The sequence below is a fragment of the Alosa sapidissima genome, chromosome 21 (genome assembly GCF_018492685.1).
Source record: "Alosa sapidissima isolate fAloSap1 chromosome 21, fAloSap1.pri, whole genome shotgun sequence".
Classification (NCBI taxonomy): domain Eukaryota; kingdom Metazoa; phylum Chordata; class Actinopteri; order Clupeiformes; family Clupeidae; genus Alosa; species Alosa sapidissima.
The window spans coordinates 29980303-30001100 of NC_055977.1; the positions used below are offsets into that span (position 1 = coordinate 29980303).

Here is a 20798-nt window from a genome sequence, read left to right on the forward strand (position 1 = left end):
TGGCAGTGTCGGAGATGAAATTTCAACGATTCACAACAACGGCAGCCTACAATGTGCGTGGGAATAGTTTTAACAAGTGTACAGTTGGTTACACTGATGATATAAAGTTAGCCAGTTAGCAACCTAATGAAGCTATCGAATATTAACTTGCAGAGAAATTTGTTGTCAACATTGAGAAATCGAGGGTGAATTAGGTTGTTAGCATACACTGGACAGTTAAGTAAACAAACCACTGTGTTCAGAAACAAGCGGAACCCCATTTGAATTTAAAACAAATGCATAAAGTGAACTGCTAGCAAATTCGCCCATTGACTACCATTGTGTGTTAGCATGCTTTACCCAACATGGGGGCAGTAACCTTGCCAAACCTTTCTGCCGACTATATATATGAAACCCAAAAAGGCTATGCGTACAATGGATTTCAAGTGATCTACAAATTCAAGATAAAAAAAAAAAAACAGCATGTATTCATGAGTTCACACTTATGCTCTGAAAAAGCAAAAAAACACAATGGGTGTTTTAGCATTAGGTTTTGTTGGAGTGGGCTAGCCTTGTTCCTGCGTACCCATTGGATGATAAGCAATGGGGTGAGATGACATAATTCATTGTCCCACCCACTTGATCTTGTTGCCTAGCAACCCATGAGCCTTTCCCCTCTCAGCTAAACATTTGAATGTTGATCAACAGTCAGTATTTTCTATATCGCCTATAGCCTTGGTCTATTCATTCAACTGACATACAACATGCCAAAAGTTGAAGAAATTCCAAAAGTTTCATCCCCTTATTTTATTGGCTGGTCCAATTTCATGCAAATTGGACGACACACGTCATTTCCTTTGAAGAGAATCGCCATTTTCTCTCGTAGGGCCTACTGAGGCTGATTGTGTGTGTCATTTTGGTACAGGCGATTATAACTTATGCATCTTCCTGATAATGCAGTCAGCATACATTTGACCCCGCCAAGTACTGTGGTGGAGTGCATGTCTTGTGGCACAAGAATCACCTTTGTGTAGCCTGAATGTCCTGACTGGCGGATTGTAACGTAGCATACGAAAAAGCGGGAGCTCCTTGCAAAACTCGCGTTAAGGTAACTTAATGCAATGCTTTTAACGTTAGCGTTACAATGAAATGGGCTGAATTTGTAGCTATTGTTCACAGCTTACAAAAGCGTGTGCTGTATATGGTTGGAACTTCTAACTGATATCCCGGTGTGTTAATTTTGTGATGGAAGAACATCTTGAACATAATGCTTTTGTTATCGTCATGCCTGGATGTAGACTTGCGGTGATATTTGTGGACGTTTAATCAAGGGTCAATTACAATCATGGAATTTTCGTTCAAGACTGCATTAAGGCACACGTGCATAATTTTAAAACAAAATTCATGACCACAAGAGTTGGCTCTGTTCGGAACACTATGCACTTGACTTGATGTTGGTTGTGCTTTTTAGCAGACGTACGCTAACTTATATAATACCTACAAAAATCTAGTACATGCCTGTAATGTTAATCATTATAAAGTTGGAGCGCTATTTCACCTAATGATGCGACGAAGTGTGCTTATTATCGACGTCACTGCTTCGCGCCAGAGTTTGCATCAAAATGCTTTTGAACTTGAGTGGTCATTCATTGATGGCATGCAGCTTTGTTTATTATGCATGACGTCTCGCTCTCATTTTTATTTATTTTTTATATGATAGTAGTTGATGTAGGCTATAGCTTACAGTTATTCAGAACGTTATGTGACATGTTGGTATTTCTATGTTCATAGGCTGAAAACGTTTGCTATTGATAAAATGTCAAATTATGGCATACATCTTGTACTTGTGTTGTATACATTAGTACTATTCCTCTTTCATTCCCCTAAATCGGGAAAAAAGCAGCTTACCCAGCTCTCCTCTATTTTGCCTAACTGCATTAAATGGGGCAGCCGTGGCCTGCTTGTTAGGGCTTCAGGCTTGTAACCGAAGGGTTGCCGGTTCGATCCCCGACCATTAGGAAAAATGTGGGCGGGGGGAGTGGTACTGAGTGGCACTGTTCTCCCATGCCCACATCCATGGCTGAAGTGCCCTTGAGCAAGGCACCTAACCCCTCACTGCTCCCCGAGCGCCGCTGTAACGGGCAGCTCACTGCGTCGGGATTTGTGTGTGCTTCACCTCACTGTGTTTTCACTATGTGCAGAGTGTGTTTCACTAATTCACGGATTGGGATAAATGCAGAGACCAAATTTCCCTCACATGATCCAAAAAAGTGTATATATACTTATACTTACTTATACATACTTAAATCTCCATGTAGGCTCATGAAAAATGGCCAGTGCTAAAGGTATGCAAGTGTGACATTAGCCTACAAATTGTCTACAGGGGTTATGCGATAAAGTAGGCTATGAGCACGAAGGTCTTTGCATTGTCATCCTTATGGTCACTTTTAAGATGCCATCAAATGCTTTGGTTACAAGAAGTTCATGAAAATATATCTTTTCAGGTGCAAGAGATGTATCAAGTTCCTGTTTTAGGCTTGGACAAAATCAGAAGATCAAGGAAGAATGTGAAAAGTATTTTAAGTGAGTTTGGACTTGAGCAATGTGAGGTCTTTTCCCAGGTAAGGGGTGTGTGTGTACACGTGCATGCATTTTGTTCCATCAATAGCTTTACTGAAACTTTCACTGACCCTACTTCAAACACATTGGATAGGTTACAAAATTGTAAACTCCATCAACTAATCATTTCCATTCAGTACTTACTCACATTCCTCTTAAGTTGCAATAAACTACTAATATGGCTTATAATGATGCTATGACGCTTCTACTTCTTGTACCAAGATGGTGCCAGTCACCTGTTTGTTTTCTCTGGTTTGCCTACATGTAAAACAGTCCTCAGAAGCCTCATGTATTTGTATGTGTCGACTGGAATTTTCAGGGAACTGTATTATACAGGCTCCAGTCAACCTTGCTAAGAGCTGTCTGAGGTTCCAGATTGAGAAAACACTGGCGAGAGAGCCTTTACCGTATTGAAATGTTATTGATTATTTGTATTTTTTCTCTCTTTTTATTCTATGTGTTTATACAGTTCCTTAATGCAGTGGACCCTTCTGGTGTCTGAAAATAAACAATTGAATATGTTGGTGTTTAGCTGTCAAAACTAAATGAAAATGTGTTTCTTTGGTAGGAGCTGGAGGAAGATGATCCGGTGGAAACCGCTTTCAGTAACACTGAATGGAGTGATCTCACAGTAGGATTCCATGGCAGGAGAAGGAAAAAGGTAATACTTTTGGACAACACAAAAACACAAAACAAGCAATGATTTGTATCAAGCAATTAGTTTCTTTTGTGTGTGTGGATAGTAGTGATAGTGTGTGGAGTTACTGATTTTGTGTTTGCAAACAGTTCTATATTGAACTGGAATTTAAATATTGATAAATAAATAGAATGCAGTCAGTAGTAAATGCATACTCTGACCAACTACTTGGTTTTAGAAGTTACATTCTACTGTTAAAGTAGAAATCCAGCGAGTGACCTCGAAAAATTGGGGATCTATGTGAATTTACAGAAGTCCACAATTTCCTAATTTTCACATAGATCAAGGTAAATTGATGACCTTCAACCTTATGTACTTTTATTCGGTTTCAGTATTGGCTGAATCCTCATTAACTGCCTGTGTTTAGGACCGCCTACAATTGTAGGGCTATAAGCACCAATAAGCTTCTGTTTTATGTTGGTCTATATGCTTTGACATTAACCCAGTTTTCGTACAATAAAGAACAGAGCATGTGTCATACAATTTTGTGGAACATTTTAATGTTAATAGCTCGTTTCCCCTCTTTTTCCAGTGGAGTTATCGGACACAGGCTCTCTGCTGTAGCCTGTGTAAGTATTCTGCACGGTCTTGGAATTCGTTCCATGGTCACATCAAGTGCTACCATCCAGATGGGAAGAACCTGGCTTTCCTGAGTGCTTGTTCTGCCTGTTCGTTTATTGGTCACCCCAGAGTCCTCAAGAAGCATTTTTCACTTTTTCATTCTGATCTTCCCAAACCCCAGCCTTTGGACTCTGGACTTTCACCATTGAGAAATACAGCAGCTGTAGAAAAGTACGGCTGTAGGAGGTGTCCGTACGAGGATCCTTTGCTTTACTGCATAAAGAAACATGTTCTCTTTAGGCATTGCCTTCCTCTGTGGCACAAGTATGCTGGTCAGAGAACAGAAAGTGAGCAGAAAGCTGGGGGGGGTCCTAATAAATACTACTGTAAGAGCTGTGGCACATCTGCTGAGACGACAGAACATCTAGTGTATCACATTTTGACCTCTGAGAAACACAAAGATCTGGGTACCCACATCCATGGCTTGATCTGGCAAAAGCTTAAGCACAAGAAACCATACTCAGTTTTATCTCCAAAAACCCAGCTAATGCTTGCTCCGAAGCCAGCTCCAACTAATACAACCCTATTGAATCCCGTCCAGACTAGCATCCCTGTAGCGGCATCGTCCAGCAACCAGCTGCCAGTGACAGGTGGGCCTCCGTCTGGTGTAGTTTTAAAGGGCTTGTCCAGCAGCAGTAACACAATGATGTGTGGCCAGGGGAGCACACAGCTCCTTCCTGTTCAGGCTGCTGCTCTTGTTCAGCTGGCCAGTGCAGAGGCAAAGGGTTTGCTTCGACCTGATGTTCCAGTGACCCATCCCAATGCACAGCCTTCACTCGTAGGTGTACCCCCAGCCTTGCCTGCAATGCCAACAGGTCCATCTACACACCTTCAGTCAGCTGTGCCTAATAAGCAAGTGCCCATAGCTGTTGGCATTTCTGGACAACCACCGCTTAAACAACAGGTGATGACACAGCAGGTAGCTGTTCCCTCAAGAGCATCGCTGACTATTCCTGGACAAGGCCCCCTAGGTCTCACTCCTCAGCCTGCTTTAATAACTCAAAATCAGACTGCTCCCAGGGCAACAATGCTTACATCCCAGTCCCTACTTAGTCACCTCATTCCTACGGGCAACAAGGTCAATGGCCTGCCAACTTATACTTTAGCCCCCGTACAGGTAAATCTACCTGTTCAGTCAAGTAAGGGACCAGTTGTCAGTAAAGTGCCACTTCCAGTATCCCAGAAGAACTCTGCATCCCAACCAAACAAGCCCCCTGGCAGCACCTCACTGGAATCTGGTAAAGCCAAAAAGTGGACGAGCTGCCGTTTCTGCAAGGAACTTTTCCCATCTACTCTCTACAATGTGCACATGGAGGTTCACAAACTTAAGTCAAAAACAGGTCTTGCTGCAAGAGCACCATTCTTAAGGAAAATGCCTGACAAAACGGTCAAGTGTTTGATGTGCAAAGTCCTGCTTTCCGAAAAGGGCCTTTTTGAGCATATGCAACATGGAATGACATGCCTGTATTGCCCAGGGCTGTTTTATTCCATCAAACACCTCCTAGAACACATTGGATCAGACCACAGCCCTTTGCAAAAGGAAAACTGTGATTTCATGAGAAGAGAATATAGACTTTATTCAGATGAATGTGGCAATCTCCTCTTCCCTTATTTTGACATAAACACATCCGCCCCCAAAGAAATAATGGGGGAACATGAAGTGAATCTTGCATTAGTGACCAGTTCCCTTGACTTAATTTTTGTGAAGATGTCACCTAGTGTTGCAAAGCCAGTGTGTCAAGCCTCCACAAAGACAAACGGCAATCAGTGCCCTTTCTGCTCAGAGGAACTGATGAGTGCAGAAGACCACCGCATACACCTGAGAGAAAAGCACTTCATCACTCCTACAATCCATGCCATTCTCAAGACCCCAGCCTACAAGTGTGTGTACTGTGGAGGAGTGTATACTGGTAAAACCACCACAAAGGCAATCACTGTTCATCTCCAGCGATGCAAGTGTGCTCCCAAGACCGCACTTGATGCTGAGAGGCTCCTAAACACAAGACGCATGGTTACCCAGAGTAATGGAATCAACCAGCCTGGCAAGCAAACAAACCCAAGTACGAAACCTGACAAACCTGAGTCAGACATAGAGGTCCAAAGAAAACTGAGGCTTGAGATGGCTGTGAAGGTGGCTATGGAGGCTAACAAGCGGGAGAGGGAGGCTCGGGCAGCCAGAAAAAAGCTTGAAAGGGAAAAACATTCTGCTTCTCCCTCGGTTGCACCTGAACTTCTGTTGGATCCCTCTGTGCAATTAGCCTTGGATACGACAGGCATGTGGAAGAGGTCTTTTGAGGACAGACGAGAATTTCTCACAAAGTACTTCCACACGAAACCTTACCTGACCAAGAGCGAAACAACTTCCCTCGCCAATCACCTACTGCTTAACAAGTCAGATGTAGCTTGCCACTTTGGAACAAAGCGCACAAAGTGCATGAGGTCCATTCAGAAACACAAGTCAAAGGTTCTTCTAGGTTTCAACATGGCTGAACTGCGAAAAGTAAAGCATAACCTGTATGTCCCTGAAATAGAGCCAGAACGAGAAACAGAGAAGAGTGACAGTGAGGCTGACAGTGAAGAAGATGAAGCTCAAGTTGAAGAGATTAAGGCAAATGATGCAGACTGTGAGGGGGGGGAGGAGTTAAGAGACAAATTACAGAAGCAAAATGATGTTTGATTCAACCTTCTCTGTAAAACTGATGATCATTCCTTAAAAAAAAGATTTTGAATTGTTTAGCAGCTGATTTTTACTTTAGCTACATGTTGAAATGTATAAACTGCTTGGAAGGAAAATGTTTTTTACCAAGGCAGGTGTTATGTTATGTGATGTCGTTTTGGTTTTCTTACAATAATTTATCTAAAAAAATGCATAGATCATACTTCAAAGCAATCTGTACAGTTAAAACACTGATATTTAAAAAAAACAAAGCAGTTTACAGCAGTTCATATTCATATCTTATTGCCAAATAACTGACTGCATTTTTATTTACATAGAACTCTGATGTCTTTGTTTGCTCTTAGTGGAGTGTTCTTGAACAGCCCAACAGAAAAACAAAAATACAACTTATTACCACCGAGTCTGTATTTTCAACCTATTAAAATGTATGTCTTCATGCCCTTGTAGTTTTTTTGTTGTTGTTGTTAGTAAAACATATCTGTCCACACACAATCCCACAAGAAACAGAAATACAGTGGGGAAAATAAGTATTGAAAATGTCAAAAAAAAAATTAATAAGCATACTTCTAATGAGGCTATTTGCATGAAATTTTCACCAGACATTAGTATTATAGTATATTAGGTAATCCACCCATATACAAATTTCAAACATTAATGTCCATAAGTTTAGTTATGAGTAAAAAAAGTGTAATGGCACAGGAAAAGTATTAAACATGCAGCAAGAAAAAGCAGTACTCAAAGGCAAGGAACAAGCTGGAAAGTTGTTAGAGTAATTATCCCTCCTATCTGTGCAAATTAATATAAGCTGGGTTAGTACATATTGATGGGCTATAAAAGGTTTTTCATTACCAAGGTGTCACACAAGAAACATTTCATGATGGGTAAAAGCAAGCTCTCCCAAGACCTTTGCAACCTTTCAAGATTTCTGACCAGGAAGTCAGAAGAGTAGACCAAGAGCCAAGGACCACTCGGAGAAAGCTCCAGAAAGAGTTGGAGGCAGCAGGTACAATTACAGAGACAATCATAGGTAATGCACTCCACCACCATAGCCTCTGCACATTCACCCTGCATGACTATAACTGAAGAAAGTCATGTTGAAGCACATTGAAAGCTTGCACAACATTTGGATAAGCCTATGAGATACTAAAGAAATACTGAGGCTGGTCAGGCAGAGCAAAATTGAACTTTTTGGATGTCATACTAGCCTACACACCATATTTGGAGGAGAAATGGCACTGCGCATCACCCTAAACATATCATACCAAACAGTGAGGTTTGGAGGTGGAGGCATCATGTGGGTCTGATTTTATTTCACGGTGCTGGCAGACTTCATACAGTTGAAGGAATGATGAATGGAGTCATTTTGGTCCATCTACAAGGATGATGAGGATGAGACATGGCTAAAAAATGTTGAATGTTGACTTATTTTCCCCGCTGTACATCTAGCACCTACTTCTGCAATAAGCCTGAATTAAAAAATCTCTACTAAAAAAAAGCTCAGAGATATATGAAGGTGCTATACCATTCAGAGCTTTGGAAGTAATTAACATAACCTTAAAATCAATTCTATAGGAAACAAGGAGCCAGTGCAGTTCAGCTAACACAGGGGTGATGTGCTCTCTATTCTTGGTCTTAGTTAAAAGTCTAGCAGCAGAGTTCTGTATGAGTTCCAATTTCTTTATCTTTTTCTATACTTTTTTTGGGGAGACCAGTAGAAAGTGCATTGCAGTAGTCTAACCTGCTAGTAAAGTGATAAAGGCTTAGTTTTTCTGCATCTTGTTGAGTTAAAAAGGGCTGCACTTTGGCAATGTTTCTCAGATGGAAATAAGCTGTCTGAGTAACTTTACTGATATGGGGCTTGAAGCTTAACTTTATATCTAAGATATGTCTGATCTTTCAAATATTGTACATGATGAAATGGTGTGTGTATGGGGGGAAGGGGGTGTGTGTTTGGGGGGTAGTGTAATGGTGTGTGAGTGGGGGTGGTGTGTGTTTGGGTGAGGGGGATTAATGTGTGTGTGTGGAGGGGAGTAATGGGGTGTGTGGGGATGAAAAGGGAGATGATGAAATGGTGTGTGTGGGTTTGGGGTGTGTGGGGTGGTGTGATGAAATGGTGTGTGTGTGTGTATGTGTGGGAAGAGTAATGGTGTGTGAGTATGGTATGTGTGTTTGGGAGGGGAGTGTTCCTGTATGTGGTGGTGGGGGGCAAGTGGCAAGAGAGATATGGACCCTTTCAAGAGAGTTCCATTATCAGCATCATAGTTGGCCCCACAAGACTTCCTTTTTAACATTCCATATGTTATCTTAATGCAGAGGAAGTAGATTGGGGCCCAAATAGAACGTTCAAGCATTGTTTTTGTTTTTATTGTTGAAAGGGTCTATAGAGAGAAAAAATAAAAAGAAAGAAAACCCTGAGGTTTGAGGTTCATTATAGGCTAGTGACAATGGCCCCAAATTTTTTAGATACCCCTACTGGAGGTAGAACTAAACGCAACAATGTTTTTCATCATCTCTAAGGTCTCCCATATATGAAATGGATTCTTGCCTAAAAATATTTTATTGCTAAGATTGTTAAATTAACAGATATTGTTATACACCTTGTATACAAGTACAAGTAAAAGTACAACAGTCAGATGTCTACTTAAGTAAAAGTACTGAAGTACTTGTTTTTAAAAGTACTTGAGTATCAAGAGTACAAGAGTAGCCTACATTTTCTAAATATTGCATTACTACTGTCACAGTGCTTACATTTATGTACAGAAACGTCCTACATGGAGTTATGAAAAAAGTTAATGTTAATACCTTGGAGAATGTAAAATGAATTGGAAGTAAAATCAATTTCATTTTCATCAATCATTTTCATCTTTTTATCATGTTGCCAGGGTTGGGCAGTATTTCTAATACATGTATTTAAAATATGTATTTCAAATACAAAATACTTTTCTACTGTGGGGTTTTGGACATAGGGATCTTTTTTCTTGCCCTTTTCAAAATGTTTCCCACAAATGATACAAAGCTTTGGATCCAATGTCTGTAAGACATTCTCCATAATTCAAGAGACTAGTGAAAAGGAAAAATGATATACATTTCCTAATTTTCATTGAAATGCGAATCAAGTTGAATTACACTGCAACATTGGTCAGAGGGCTAAGTACTTTCTTAGCTAGGGAAAATGGTTTCTACAACTAACTGTTTAGCTACTTAGGGGTGAAGTACTGTAAGCAGTGTAGGCTCTACTGTCCACTGCTGGTCTGGACAGACAAAAGCTAAAACATATTATTTTCTATTATTCAGTAATGACTTGACCAAAACAAAATTAAAGTGAATATTAATATTTTAGTGTTCCATCCCAATGACCTGATTCACTTGGATCTGTGTTTCATATGACTTGTTTAATACTGGGACATATGAAATGTATCATTATTAAATGTAAATATAGAGCAGCACTTACCTTATGTAACTTACCTTGCAGTAACAATGAATTTGTCAACATTCTTCTCACCACTGATAATGTGATTTGGACTTGAGACTGTATTTTGCCAGTGTTCCGTTTTCTTTCATTTTGGACACCTCATACATTGAGTGACAGAACACCCTAATTTGTCATACTATATTTACATATTTGGTATTGTTGGATTCAGTACAACCCCACCTTTCAAACAAGCTTGTGTGTTTCTACATGTTTCTATGTAAATCCCTGGTTAAGCAGCCTCAAAGTACATGAAAACATTATGCATAGATATTCATTTTTTGCATGTCCACTTATTTTAGGTGTATGTTTACATGTCTCTATTCATTCCATACATCAATATATTCACATCCAGTCTTTTCTAGTAGGTAGAGCAACTTCCTGACTATAAACATGCCAAGTTTCAAAGCTCTCAGAGCTTAATTGATCTGCACTAATTCATATGCCTTAACTCCAATACGGACAGGCTATATTTTAGTCCTTTTTTGGTTTTGGGGTGTATAACAATATCTGTTCATTTAACAATTTTAGCGGGAAACATATTTTTAGCCAAGAATCCATTTCATATATGGGAGACCTTAGAGATGAGGAAAAACATTGTTGGGTTTAGTTCTACCTCCGGTAGGGGTATCTCAAAAACTAAAGCCCTTTCTGACCATTTGTCACTAGCCTATTAGTCATGAGGAAGATAATGACAGTTCAGCATCTTGGGCTTGTGGATAGAAACTGTCTCTGTATCTGCTGGTCTGCAGACTCATATACTTCTACCAGATGTGTGGAGGGTGAAGAGACTGTGGCTGGGATTGACAAGGCATATCTCAACAACAAACAAGTTTGTTCGTGTGATAGTTGTAAGACATGGGGGACTGTTTGGACAAAAAAATGACCTGTAATTGTTTTCAATTGGTGCAACACCATGACCATGTCTCGAAGAAATTAGGCTATCCAAAACAATTACAGTAAGAATTAAATTATTTTTTATTTTGGGCTACTTATGGTTGCATAACTAAGAGGAGTGTATGGAAGAAAAATATGTAAAACTGGTTGAGCTGGCCAGATAGCCTACTCTATGACTTTTATTCTGATATTATTTGTTTCGTAGCGAAACCGGAAATTTCACAAACACTTCCTGGAAAACAAGCGTTGATTCTCCGTTGGTCGTGTTAGTTTACCGCTGTTGCTTAAGTGTATTTTTCGGCTAAAAGGTTGGTGTAACGTTAATATTCTTTTAATGACGTGAACTGTTAAGAGTATGTTGTTACATGGGTATTTTTATGTATTGTATAATTGTATGTATTGTATAATTGTGTATAATTATTATGTAGCTTGTTTCTAACATTTATTTCACCAGACAAACACAGAGTAGGCCGAGATACCGTTTAATTGGCCATGCTAGCTAACGTTGGCGTTACTTGGATATCGATAGCTTTTTGATGAGCTGACCATTACAGGAAAGGCTTCAAAAAACATGAAAAACATGTTTCATTCTATTTTATGTGTATCAAACTGATAGTCTGTCTGAAATTCCGTGACATTTTCTTCTGTTGGACCGATTCAACCAGACTATTATCTATTGGACAAGAAACGAAATGGTAACGTTTCCATTGCATGCTGTTTGTGTAGGCTACGTAATGAGCAATATGTTAGCTAATAAGCTTGATATGTCTTTTTACAGAGTGTCTTCTACCTGAGTGAATATGTCTTATATGCTTCCTCATCTACACAATGGCTGGCAAGTGGACCAGGCCATTCTCTCTGAGGAGGACCGTGTTCTAGTTATTAGGTTCGGACACGACTGGGACCCAACTTGTATGAAAATGGATGAAGTGCTTTACAGTATTGCTGAAAAGGTAATTTAGTGATTCGTCTTTGACATCCGTTTTGTTTCTTTGAACTATTGTTATACTTCACGAATACGACTACATTTTGCAACGAGTCAGACCTACAACCTAACACTTTGGCTTAAAGGTGCTCAAAGCGATGTCACACAGTTTCTAAGCTGATTTTTTTTGTCACATACAGCAAACATCTCACAATCCACTAGCTGCTGGTCTCCTGAATACACTGTAAAAAAATGCGGTCTCTGTAGACAGCCCAGGCTCCAAAAAAGGCAACAAAAACAGCCTGGTGCAGCCTAGGCCATGAAACATAACAAACATTTCGAGCCATTCACCGACGAGACACGGGTTCAGGAGTTTCAGTCGCACAGGAGGGATGGGGAGGGAGGGGCGAGCTAGCTCTCTGTTTTGATTGAATGTCAACCGAAGTGATGTTACCCAACATCGCTTAGAGCACCTTTAATGAGAAATTGTCCTATTTTATAAAGGCTCTGCGGGGGCGGATTAATTAGCCCATCAAGCCGCATTTGGCCCCCGGGCCTTAGTTTGCCCACCTCTGTGCTATAGGGATCTCCCACCGTGACCAATAAACAACCAAGCCTATTTACCCTCTAAAACAAAGTCACCCGCAAAGCAACCTTTTTGGGCAAAACACCATCAGCAACAGAGCAGCCGTTGAGAGCTGGGGTTCCACTGGGGTAGAAGTAAGTTGAAGTTGAGTGCCAGGAAGTAAGTTGAGCATTGCAAAATGAACAAGCTATCATTTAAAACGTTTAAAAATCACTAAGAAATAACAGGTGTCAAAAAATGCCTATGCTCTGTGTGCCATGGAAGGTAAATTGGGTGTTTTCAATGAATTTGGTGATAAAGACAATATTAAGTCATATATAGATATAATGTATGTGTTTCTTTATAGTGGCAAGCTCTGTTCTTAATGACTGCGTGCCTAGAAGAGGAAGCACTCACGTGGGTGTAGGCTGTACGTAAATGGGCATTCAGTTGGTCTGCCCTGCCTACTCTTGGTGTTTTACAAAAATGTCTGTTTCCCCATTCAAAAATGAAATACTTCACTTCATGCTTCTCTATCAAAAGCTGTTACTTACTTGAATAGAGCAGAGAGCTCTACAATCTTTGGTGTAAAGGATGCTATTTTCTTTTTTTATTCCAACCATGTTCTTTAGAGGAAAGACAAGAATGTGTATGTGTCCTGAATTATTTACACCTGGCTTGTCCTAGTTGCTCCTATTCATCCTGGCAGGTGTTCATGAAATGTGTTGACCAGACAGACAACCCTGGGTTAAGTCTCGCTTTCTCTTATCTTAATTGTGCTTTTGAGAAATACCCCTCATATAATCTTTAGATAATCTGTTTGAAATGAAAACATCCCTCTCTATCATTTCCCACATTCAAGGACTGAAAGATCCCTTAATGTTTGTTTTAAGGAGCTGCCACAACATTGTCGTGTCCTTCTTTAGGTGAAAAACTTTGCCGTCATATATCTGGTTGACATCACAGAGGTTCCGGATTTTAACAAGATGTACGAGTTGTACGATCCATGTACAGTCATGTTCTTCTTCAGGTGAGCAGTTTACTCTTAATATTGATTAAGACAACATGAGTGTTGTTTGACTAAAATGCACATTATAACTATCATATCTGTTAATTTACAATGGCAGTTTTGGTCCTCTATTGCTTTCTAGGAACAAGCACATTATGATTGATTTGGGCACAGGCAACAACAACAAGATCAACTGGACTATGGAGGACAAGCAAGAAATGATCGACATTGTTGAAACTGTATACAGAGGAGCAAGAAAAGGAAGAGGTCTTGTTGTATCTCCAAAAGACTATTCAACAAAATACAGATACTGACCTTTCTTCTTTCTATTTCATCTGAACAGGGGAGTTTGTACTTTTCCCATTGTACAGTTGCCATTGTAGTGCAATTTCTGACCATTTCTCTGTTGCATTTGACTGTATGATATTAAATGTCTTTGTTTTACACATAGAGGGTTGGTGTATGCCATTTTAAGTGAACTGCTGTCAACCTTGAAGAGTATGCGGGTGTGTTTAACTGAAGAATACAAATCTGTTAATGAGGTGTGAGCAGTTTATTGTGGTTAGATTAATCATGATACTATTCACCATATTTGGTTCTTTCTGCAGGTTTTTTTTTTATTATTTGATACAAAATAAAATAGAAGAAAAGTACATCATTTCTGATATCTTTGCTGGCAAGGCACTTATGTTTGGTATTATGAGAGAGGTAGAGGTGTTTTACTGCTGGTGAGTGTATTCCATCACTGTCTCTGCAAACAAGAATGTAAAGATAGACCACCTTTACCTATTGTGTAATATAATGACAGTTTGTAGAGAAGGGCAATTACAGTAGACAAATCTTATCTGATTTCATAGGATTTCTGTGTGGTTTCAGATTCATAAAGTTAGGGTAAGTAGTTACCCTTTAGTAGTTTTAAAGTACAGTACATTTAACACCTGAAGCAATAACAATGTTGATGCATTGCTACTTTTTGTTTCATAAAATTAAAAAGGGAAAACCTGGACATATGCAAGCAAGACAACCTAGAGTATAAACTGGGCACAGTAGCAGGACTTGTTTGCTATTGTCTGCTAGTGGGTGAGGTCTGCTAAAGACAAGAGTGCACAATTTTTTGCGCATATAATATGCAACCAATTTTGACATTTTATTTACTTGACTTCAAAAATGTACTAAATTAAACTAAAGTCCTGAGTCACGTTCAAGTTAAGTTACTGAAGTTTTTCTGCTAAAAAAATAAACATAGCATATATTATGGACCCTTTCAGGAGAGTTCCATTATCAGCATCATAGTTGGCCCCACAAGACTTCCTTTTTAACATTCCATATGTTATCTTAATGCAGAGGAAGTAGATTGGGGCCCAAATAGAATGTTCAAGCATTGTTTTTGTTTACCTTGTTGAAAGGGTCTATACAATACGTATTCCACCCCTGGACTCGGTAGAGCCCCCTTATTATGACCGCCGCGCAGCGAAGCGGCGGTCATATAGGTTTAGTCAGATTTTTTATTTTTTTTTATTTTTTCTTTTTTCTTTTTTTTTCTTTTTCGCATGCCCAAATTTCCGTCAATGATTCCCGGGACACTGAAAGACCGGGGTACACGAAACTTGGTGGACATGTAACCCCACATGGATAGCATGGAACCATCGTTTTTCGTTTTGATCTGTAGCCCCCCCGCTGAATTGGACCCCCCGAAAGGCGGGTAGGGCAGACACAGTTTTCTGTGAATATCTCGAAAACCGTAGGGTTTAGGAGGACCATTTTTTTTTTTGTATGTTGATCTCAAGGGGCCATGTCAACCCATTCCATAACCACTCATTTCATGTATAGCGCCACCTAGTTAAACACAAAAAAGTAAAAATGAGGTGGTGTAATTGAAGGTATCTGTGACCTAACATAGTCAAAACTGCACGAAATTGGAAGTGTAGGATCATTATGACACCCTCTGTATGCACGCCAAGTTTTGTGGAATTCCGTTCATGGGGGGCCACACAATAAATTAATTTATGTTACTATACACCAACTGGCCTGTAGGTGGCCGGAGACAGTTTTCTGTGAATATCTCAAGAACCGTAGGGCCTAGGAGGTCCACCTTTTTTTTGTATGTTGGTCTTAAGGGGGCATGTCAACCCATCCCATTACCACTTATTTCATGTATAGCGCCACCTAGTTAAAAATTAAAAAGCAAAAAATTAGGTGTTTTCATCTCAATATCTCTGGCTGACAAGGTCAAAACTGCACGAAATTAAAAGTGTAGGATCATTATGACACCCTCTGAATGCATGCCAAGTTTTGTGTACTTTCGTTCATGGGGGGCCTTACAATAAAATAATTTATGTGTACATTTAGTGACGTACACCAACAAGGATTCCCGGGACACTGAAAGACCGGGGTACACAAAACTTGGTGGGCATGTACCCCCACATGGATAGCATGGAACCGTCATTTTTCGTTTTCATCTGCAGCCCCCCCGCTGGACTGGACCCCCCGAAAGGAGGGTAGGGCAGACACAGTTCTCTGTGAATCTTTTATGGTATGTTGGTCTCAAGGGCCCACATCAACCTGGCTCATAATCACTCATTTGTGATTTGCCCCCCCCCGGTAAAAAATGAAAATCAGTAGGATTAAAAGAAAGCCAAAATAAATATTCATCATCATCATCATGGCGGCATTTTCAGTATTTGGCGAGAAGTAGTCGTTTGTCCACTAGATGGCGCATCGTTGCAGTGAGACGTAATTTTGTTGGAAGTTAAAAGTGGGTTGGAAAAAACAATGGACGCTTCATACAAGGACTGTAATTTACCGCAGCGAACATCTAATAAGGATACGACGATGTTCACATGAAGTGTAATTCCCATTTCTTCTTGAAGCCGAAATAAATCTGAGGATGTTTATCGGACATGCTTGGTTTTTACTGCAGGTACGTTAATCTTGTAATATCAATAAGGACCTAGGTAATGTTACCATTAGCGTTGGTTGAGTGATGGAGGCATTTGATTTATTGCATTTGTAGAAAACTATAAATGCGGTTATACCAAGCAAATGTATAGCAGCACTGTTTGTATCTTTCGACTGTCATTTATTGCACGTGCTACAAAATAATTCTGTGCAATGGAAGATTTACCAACGTTACACCGGTCTGATACAGTTTTGCCTATACATGCGTGAGACTGAGACGCCTGTTTATTTTGTTTTAAGTGCGTGCAGGGTGTGAGAGGGGAATCGATGTGCTTTGATTACAGCTTGGTAGTTGTAGTCTGTGAAATTAAAAAGCACGTGTGTGTGAAGTATCCAAACAATGACACCTTCATTTCATTATGGCTGCTTTAGCAAAACACCTTAAGCTACTGTGTAGTGGGTCCCATTTAGAAGTGGCTACTTCATTCGCGCTTTCCTTGACTCATGGAGCTGCGTGAATGTTATTACAACTTTTCGCCACGATATGACAGTTTAAGTCCGCTTGATACTGTAAGGCGTAAGCCATTGGTTTCCAAAGGAGATTTTATTTGTGTCGCCAGCATAGCCTATTGACAATTTATGTTGTAAATAGGCCTACCTTATAATCCTACCTGTAGCTTAGGGAAGCTAACAGCTTTCTATTAGGATCTAGTTTGTTAGTTACCGTTTTGTCATAACTCCCTGATGCATTTTTGCATTTAGAATAGCCAGAGCGTGTATGTCTCAATCGGAAAATTAAACAATATCGGGTGCCTATGGACTAGGCTGGGTGAACCCAGCCTGATCTGCCCGCTATTTATTTTTTGATTTCTTAAAAGATTGAGCTTGGTCTGATGAAAGCCAGACTAGCCATGGACCTCAGTTAAACAATGCAAGGGAACATGAATCAGCCTATATTTGCACTAACAATAACGGACAAAAGCTCTTCAACTTTGGCCCGTTAAAATGTGTATGAACAGTCTAGCGACGCATTTCATCAAGGCCCATTTGGACATGTCAGTTATTTGCACCACTGGTTAGATGTAAAACAGCATTTCGTTTCAGACTAGGCTACTGTTACTTAATTTGTGCATTAACAATAACGTTTCAGACTACTGTTACTTAATTTGTGCATTGACAATAAAGTATTACATGAACTAAAGATGACTAAAATCTTATGTAGAAGAAGAAACATTCACAAAAAATCCATCCATCCAAAAATGACCTTTGTTTTTGATAGCTGTTGAAAACGGCATGGAACTGACAGAGATGTTTTTGTTTAAAAATACATGCAAAATAAATAAATAAATAAATAAATAAATAAATAACATTATGCTGATACCTTTTGCTTTTCCCAAATACAATGTAGCCTACAGGTGTAAGTGACCTTTCATCAATCCAGTTGCAATGGATGAACTGTGATGAACTGCCCTACTTGTGATTGTTGAGATTTTAAAGGTTTTATAGCAATTCTACATCTTCTTTGGCTATTCTACAATCTATTCACCTTTTCAGCACCAGTAGGGTACTTTCTGTGCAGCCGCACACACACACTCAGGCATGCCAAACAAGCATACACAAAAGTTTCAAGAGTGGGGGATGGAGTAAAATATGGAGACAAATTGAAGTGTGATTTATTTTCGCGGAACGGATGTACAGGACTGAGCGGCGGTCATATTTTGTACCGCTATGCGGTACATCTAGTTGCAATAACAGTCTCAAGTATTTTGAAGTACCACCTTTGCACATTGTTCTCAGTGTCCCCCATTCCTATTGGAGGAATGGAAAAATGGATGGAAAAAAAGAATATAATCTCTAAAGTAAAGTGTGTAAAAAAAGTGACTAATATTTAGCAGACAAGCAACATGCCCCGTGCAACATGGTGGGTTATAGATTTGAACCTGGGCCCATAGATATTAGAACGCTAGATCCCGCATTGTCCGTCGAGTTCTATTAGGTAGCATGGTAAACGCGGCCGCCATATTGCTGGGGGCAACACCTTGACTGTCTGGGCAACACTTGCCGCCATCAGAGACACATGTCTGATTTCCAGTCAGTCACATGTTCCTCCATTGGCCTCCTTACCTGACACATCCCAAGACTGTGGGGTTCAGGGCAGTTGTTGGTATAACAGTCATTCAGCACATTCAGGTAGTCAGCTGACTTCATTTTATTACCACATAACCAGATCATATGATCTGGTTATGTGGTAATAAAATGAAGTCAGCTGACTACCTGAATAAAAGTCCAGAGGCTTGTCCAGTGGGCACTATGGGTGCATCATTCCAGGCTCTTTCCTTCACAGCAACCTTTTTTGGGCCAGGCAGTGTTTATAAATCCCAGTTCCTACCAATGTCATACCTACGCATCTCACCTTGCTGTGGAGTCTTTTCTCAACTTAAGCATTTGAATAGTCTTGTCTCTTTAGCTTTGTGTTTCTGTAATTATTTGTTGAGGGGACCCAGGACACTGCATGGTAGCCCCACATGATAAGACCCTTAAGAGGTCCGTCCACATGGACACTTTTCTCAAGAACCACTTCAGCTACAATTTGGAAACTTGGCAAGCGGACATCCTTTTTTTTTTTTTTTACAGCAGCCACATTTTCTCACATCTCCCAGTGCAGTTTCATTGAATTCAGGTTCACTCAAAGAAATGGCTGCCAACAGGTGATTAAAATTCAATTGCCAATAGGTGCCTATGCCAATATCTTGTGATACAATGGTTCAAGTACAAAATGCTGCCTCAGAGCCACAATCTTTGGCTGCATCCCTTATTTGGTGAAATTCCGCCCAGCTCATTAGATCAGTTGATCAAATAATATAAGATCATTATGGTCAAATAAGTGGCACCTATCTTTTGTGAATAATTTGTCATCTGTCTAAATGTATTCCTCAACAGCAGAGGGATTCCATGTAAGCAGGCTAGTTCCATGTTTAATGGTAGCTAACAAAGGTCACATGCTGCCTTAATAATAAGGGTACTGTAAAATAGCATGGATTACACTTATAGGTGTTGCAGGTTTTACCTTAGGAGCCATTTCCTCTCCTGTTTGACATTCATCCATTCCTGCTTGTCTCATGAGGTCAGCCACATTTTTTTCCAGATCATTGATGCGTGTTCCCATGTCTTCCAGTTTTGGTGTTAAGGGATTTTAAAATCAATTGTGATACAGACAGCTGCTGCTTTAAAATGTATTAATCCATCAAAAGAAGAAACTGTGAAAACACACCTTAACATCACATGTTTGTGTTCAGTGTACACTGTGTGTAAGAAATTGCTTAACATGGACCCCATTTACCCTAAGTACATTTTCTGTTTACTCTATATAAAAGGATATTTCTTGACACAATTTGATCTGACGTTGCTTGAAACTTATGACTTAGTTGCTGCATGGTGGTTTCCATCTGTAAACAGGAGAATGAATGACAGATGTTCCTGAGGGTTCACTGGAAGCATATAACTAGAGAAATGCAAGAGGTCAAGTAAACTTACCAGTGTTGTCAAGTCCTGTGCTACCTTTGAATTGGGTTTATCCATAGTGTGTGTATGCTGATTTGTTGTGTTGGTATGGCATATCTGAGAAGGGTAGTTGGCAACATATAAATCCAGCTTGTTATTGGACAAGTCATTGGGTAAAATAAACACATTCACCAAGCAAAAATGATGATCTTTGAGATGTTTGCACATGAAAGCAACAGATACTCTGTAAAGTTAATTCAGGAATTCCTCATGAGCTTCATAGCACACACATGTATAGCCAAAAAGAAACATGAAACAAGAACCATTCAATGTGTTGCCTACACATAATTCTTTGGCTTAAGGTTAGACTGAACCAAAGATCCTTGATTAGGCTATAACCTATTTTTTACAGTCTATGGTTATAACGCTCCGCTTCAATCCTCCCTGTATAGGCGTAGAGAAAATAGGCAGAATAGGCTGCATTCTGCATCACAACATGGTCTCAGCCCAACCACTACAATACATGTGCATTGGAAGTACACAGAGTGGACTGTGGAGAGTAAGTCAATAAATATTTATTGTAAACAATTGAGTCTGGAAGACCTTTTGTAGAAAATAATGGGTTTTAAAAAAGGGTTTTATTTCTGGATGTAACATAAGTCGGCCTAAGTAGCCTGCCTGCTCGAATATAAACTGTCTGTAATTAGTCTCTTAATGTGCCCTGGCGATACACGTTAACCGTAGAAAACAGAACCATAATCAATTCTCATTTGTAGCCTTATGGCATAATTTAAATTTTAAATAGTTATTTTACCAGTTTTGACCAGACTTCCAAGGATTTTGTTTTGACCAACTTCATACGTATTTACGCTGCATACGTATTCACTTCGTCACACAGGTTTTAGTTCCATCTTTTGATCATGTGACTTATTTTGGTCATA

The 20798-nt window shown here is 39.8% G+C and overlaps 3 protein-coding genes across 5 annotated transcripts; 2 read left to right on the forward strand and 1 right to left on the reverse strand.

Annotated features, from left to right (window-relative positions):
* Positions 1-756: 756 nt before the first annotated feature.
* adnp2b (ADNP homeobox 2b) lies at positions 757-7029 on the forward strand. The gene is made up of 4 exons (XM_042077101.1): positions 757-1087; positions 2484-2600; positions 3167-3259; positions 3828-7029. Exons 2-4 carry the CDS (start codon positions 2493-2495, stop codon positions 6591-6593), a joined length of 2967 nt encoding a protein of 988 aa, XP_041933035.1. The 5' UTR covers positions 757-1087; positions 2484-2492; the 3' UTR covers positions 6594-7029.
* A 4117-nt stretch (positions 7030-11146) lies between these two features.
* txnl4a (thioredoxin-like 4A) lies at positions 11147-13908 on the forward strand. Of its 2 annotated transcripts, XM_042076222.1 has the most exons (4): positions 11147-11267; positions 11738-11912; positions 13376-13479; positions 13601-13908. In XM_042076222.1, exons 2-4 carry the CDS (start codon positions 11760-11762, stop codon positions 13770-13772), a joined length of 429 nt encoding a protein of 142 aa, XP_041932156.1. In that variant the 5' UTR covers positions 11147-11267; positions 11738-11759; the 3' UTR covers positions 13773-13908. The 2 variants fall into 2 exon arrangements, with proteins under 2 accessions (XP_041932156.1, XP_041932157.1); XM_042076223.1 differs by lacking the exon at positions 11147-11267 and having other exon boundaries at positions 11778-11912; positions 13343-13479.
* An 84-nt stretch (positions 13909-13992) lies between these two features.
* On the reverse strand, positions 13993-20781 carry LOC121695421 (heat shock factor-binding protein 1-like). Of its 2 annotated transcripts, XM_042076225.1 has the most exons (5): positions 20672-20781; positions 19891-19974; positions 19736-19802; positions 19424-19530; positions 13993-14209 (listed from the first exon to the last, which is right to left on the reverse strand). In XM_042076225.1, the coding sequence occupies exons 1-5, from the start codon at positions 20714-20716 to the stop codon at positions 14201-14203; spliced, it is 312 nt and encodes a 103-aa protein (XP_041932159.1). In that variant the 5' UTR covers positions 20717-20781; the 3' UTR covers positions 13993-14200. The 2 variants fall into 2 exon arrangements, with proteins under 2 accessions (XP_041932159.1, XP_041932158.1); XM_042076224.1 differs by lacking the exon at positions 13993-14209 and having other exon boundaries at positions 18642-19530.
* Positions 20782-20798: the final 17 nt, after the last annotated feature.

What these genes read in the sequence shown, in the direction of transcription:
- adnp2b (XM_042077101.1), top strand. Translation starts at nt 2,493, where the DNA reads ATGTATCAAGTTCCTGTTTTAGGCTTGGACAAAATCAGAAGATCAAGG. An exon ending in AATGTGAGGTCTTTTCCCAG is followed by an intron (nt 2,601 to 3,166) that starts GTAAGGGGTGTG and finishes TTTCTTTGGTAG; the next exon opens with GAGCTGGAGGAAGATGATCC. An exon ending in ATGGCAGGAGAAGGAAAAAG is followed by an intron (nt 3,260 to 3,827) that starts GTAATACTTTTG and finishes CTCTTTTTCCAG; the next exon opens with TGGAGTTATCGGACACAGGC.
- txnl4a (XM_042076222.1), top strand. Translation starts at nt 11,760, where the DNA reads ATGTCTTATATGCTTCCTCATCTACACAATGGCTGGCAAGTGGACCAG. An exon ending in TTTACAGTATTGCTGAAAAG is followed by an intron (nt 11,913 to 13,375) that starts GTAATTTAGTGA and finishes GTCCTTCTTTAG; the next exon opens with GTGAAAAACTTTGCCGTCAT. An exon ending in ACAGTCATGTTCTTCTTCAG is followed by an intron (nt 13,480 to 13,600) that starts GTGAGCAGTTTA and finishes ATTGCTTTCTAG; the next exon opens with GAACAAGCACATTATGATTG.
- LOC121695421 (XM_042076224.1), bottom strand. Translation starts at nt 20,716, where the DNA reads ATGAAGTTGGTCAAAACAAAATCCTTGGAAGTCTGGTCAAAACTG. An exon ending in TGGAAGTCTGGTCAAAACTG is followed by an intron (nt 19,975 to 20,671) that starts GTAAAATAACTA and finishes TACCCTTCTCAG; the next exon opens with ATATGCCATACCAACACAAC. An exon ending in CACAGGACTTGACAACACTG is followed by an intron (nt 19,803 to 19,890) that starts GTAAGTTTACTT and finishes TCCTGTTTACAG; the next exon opens with ATGGAAACCACCATGCAGCA.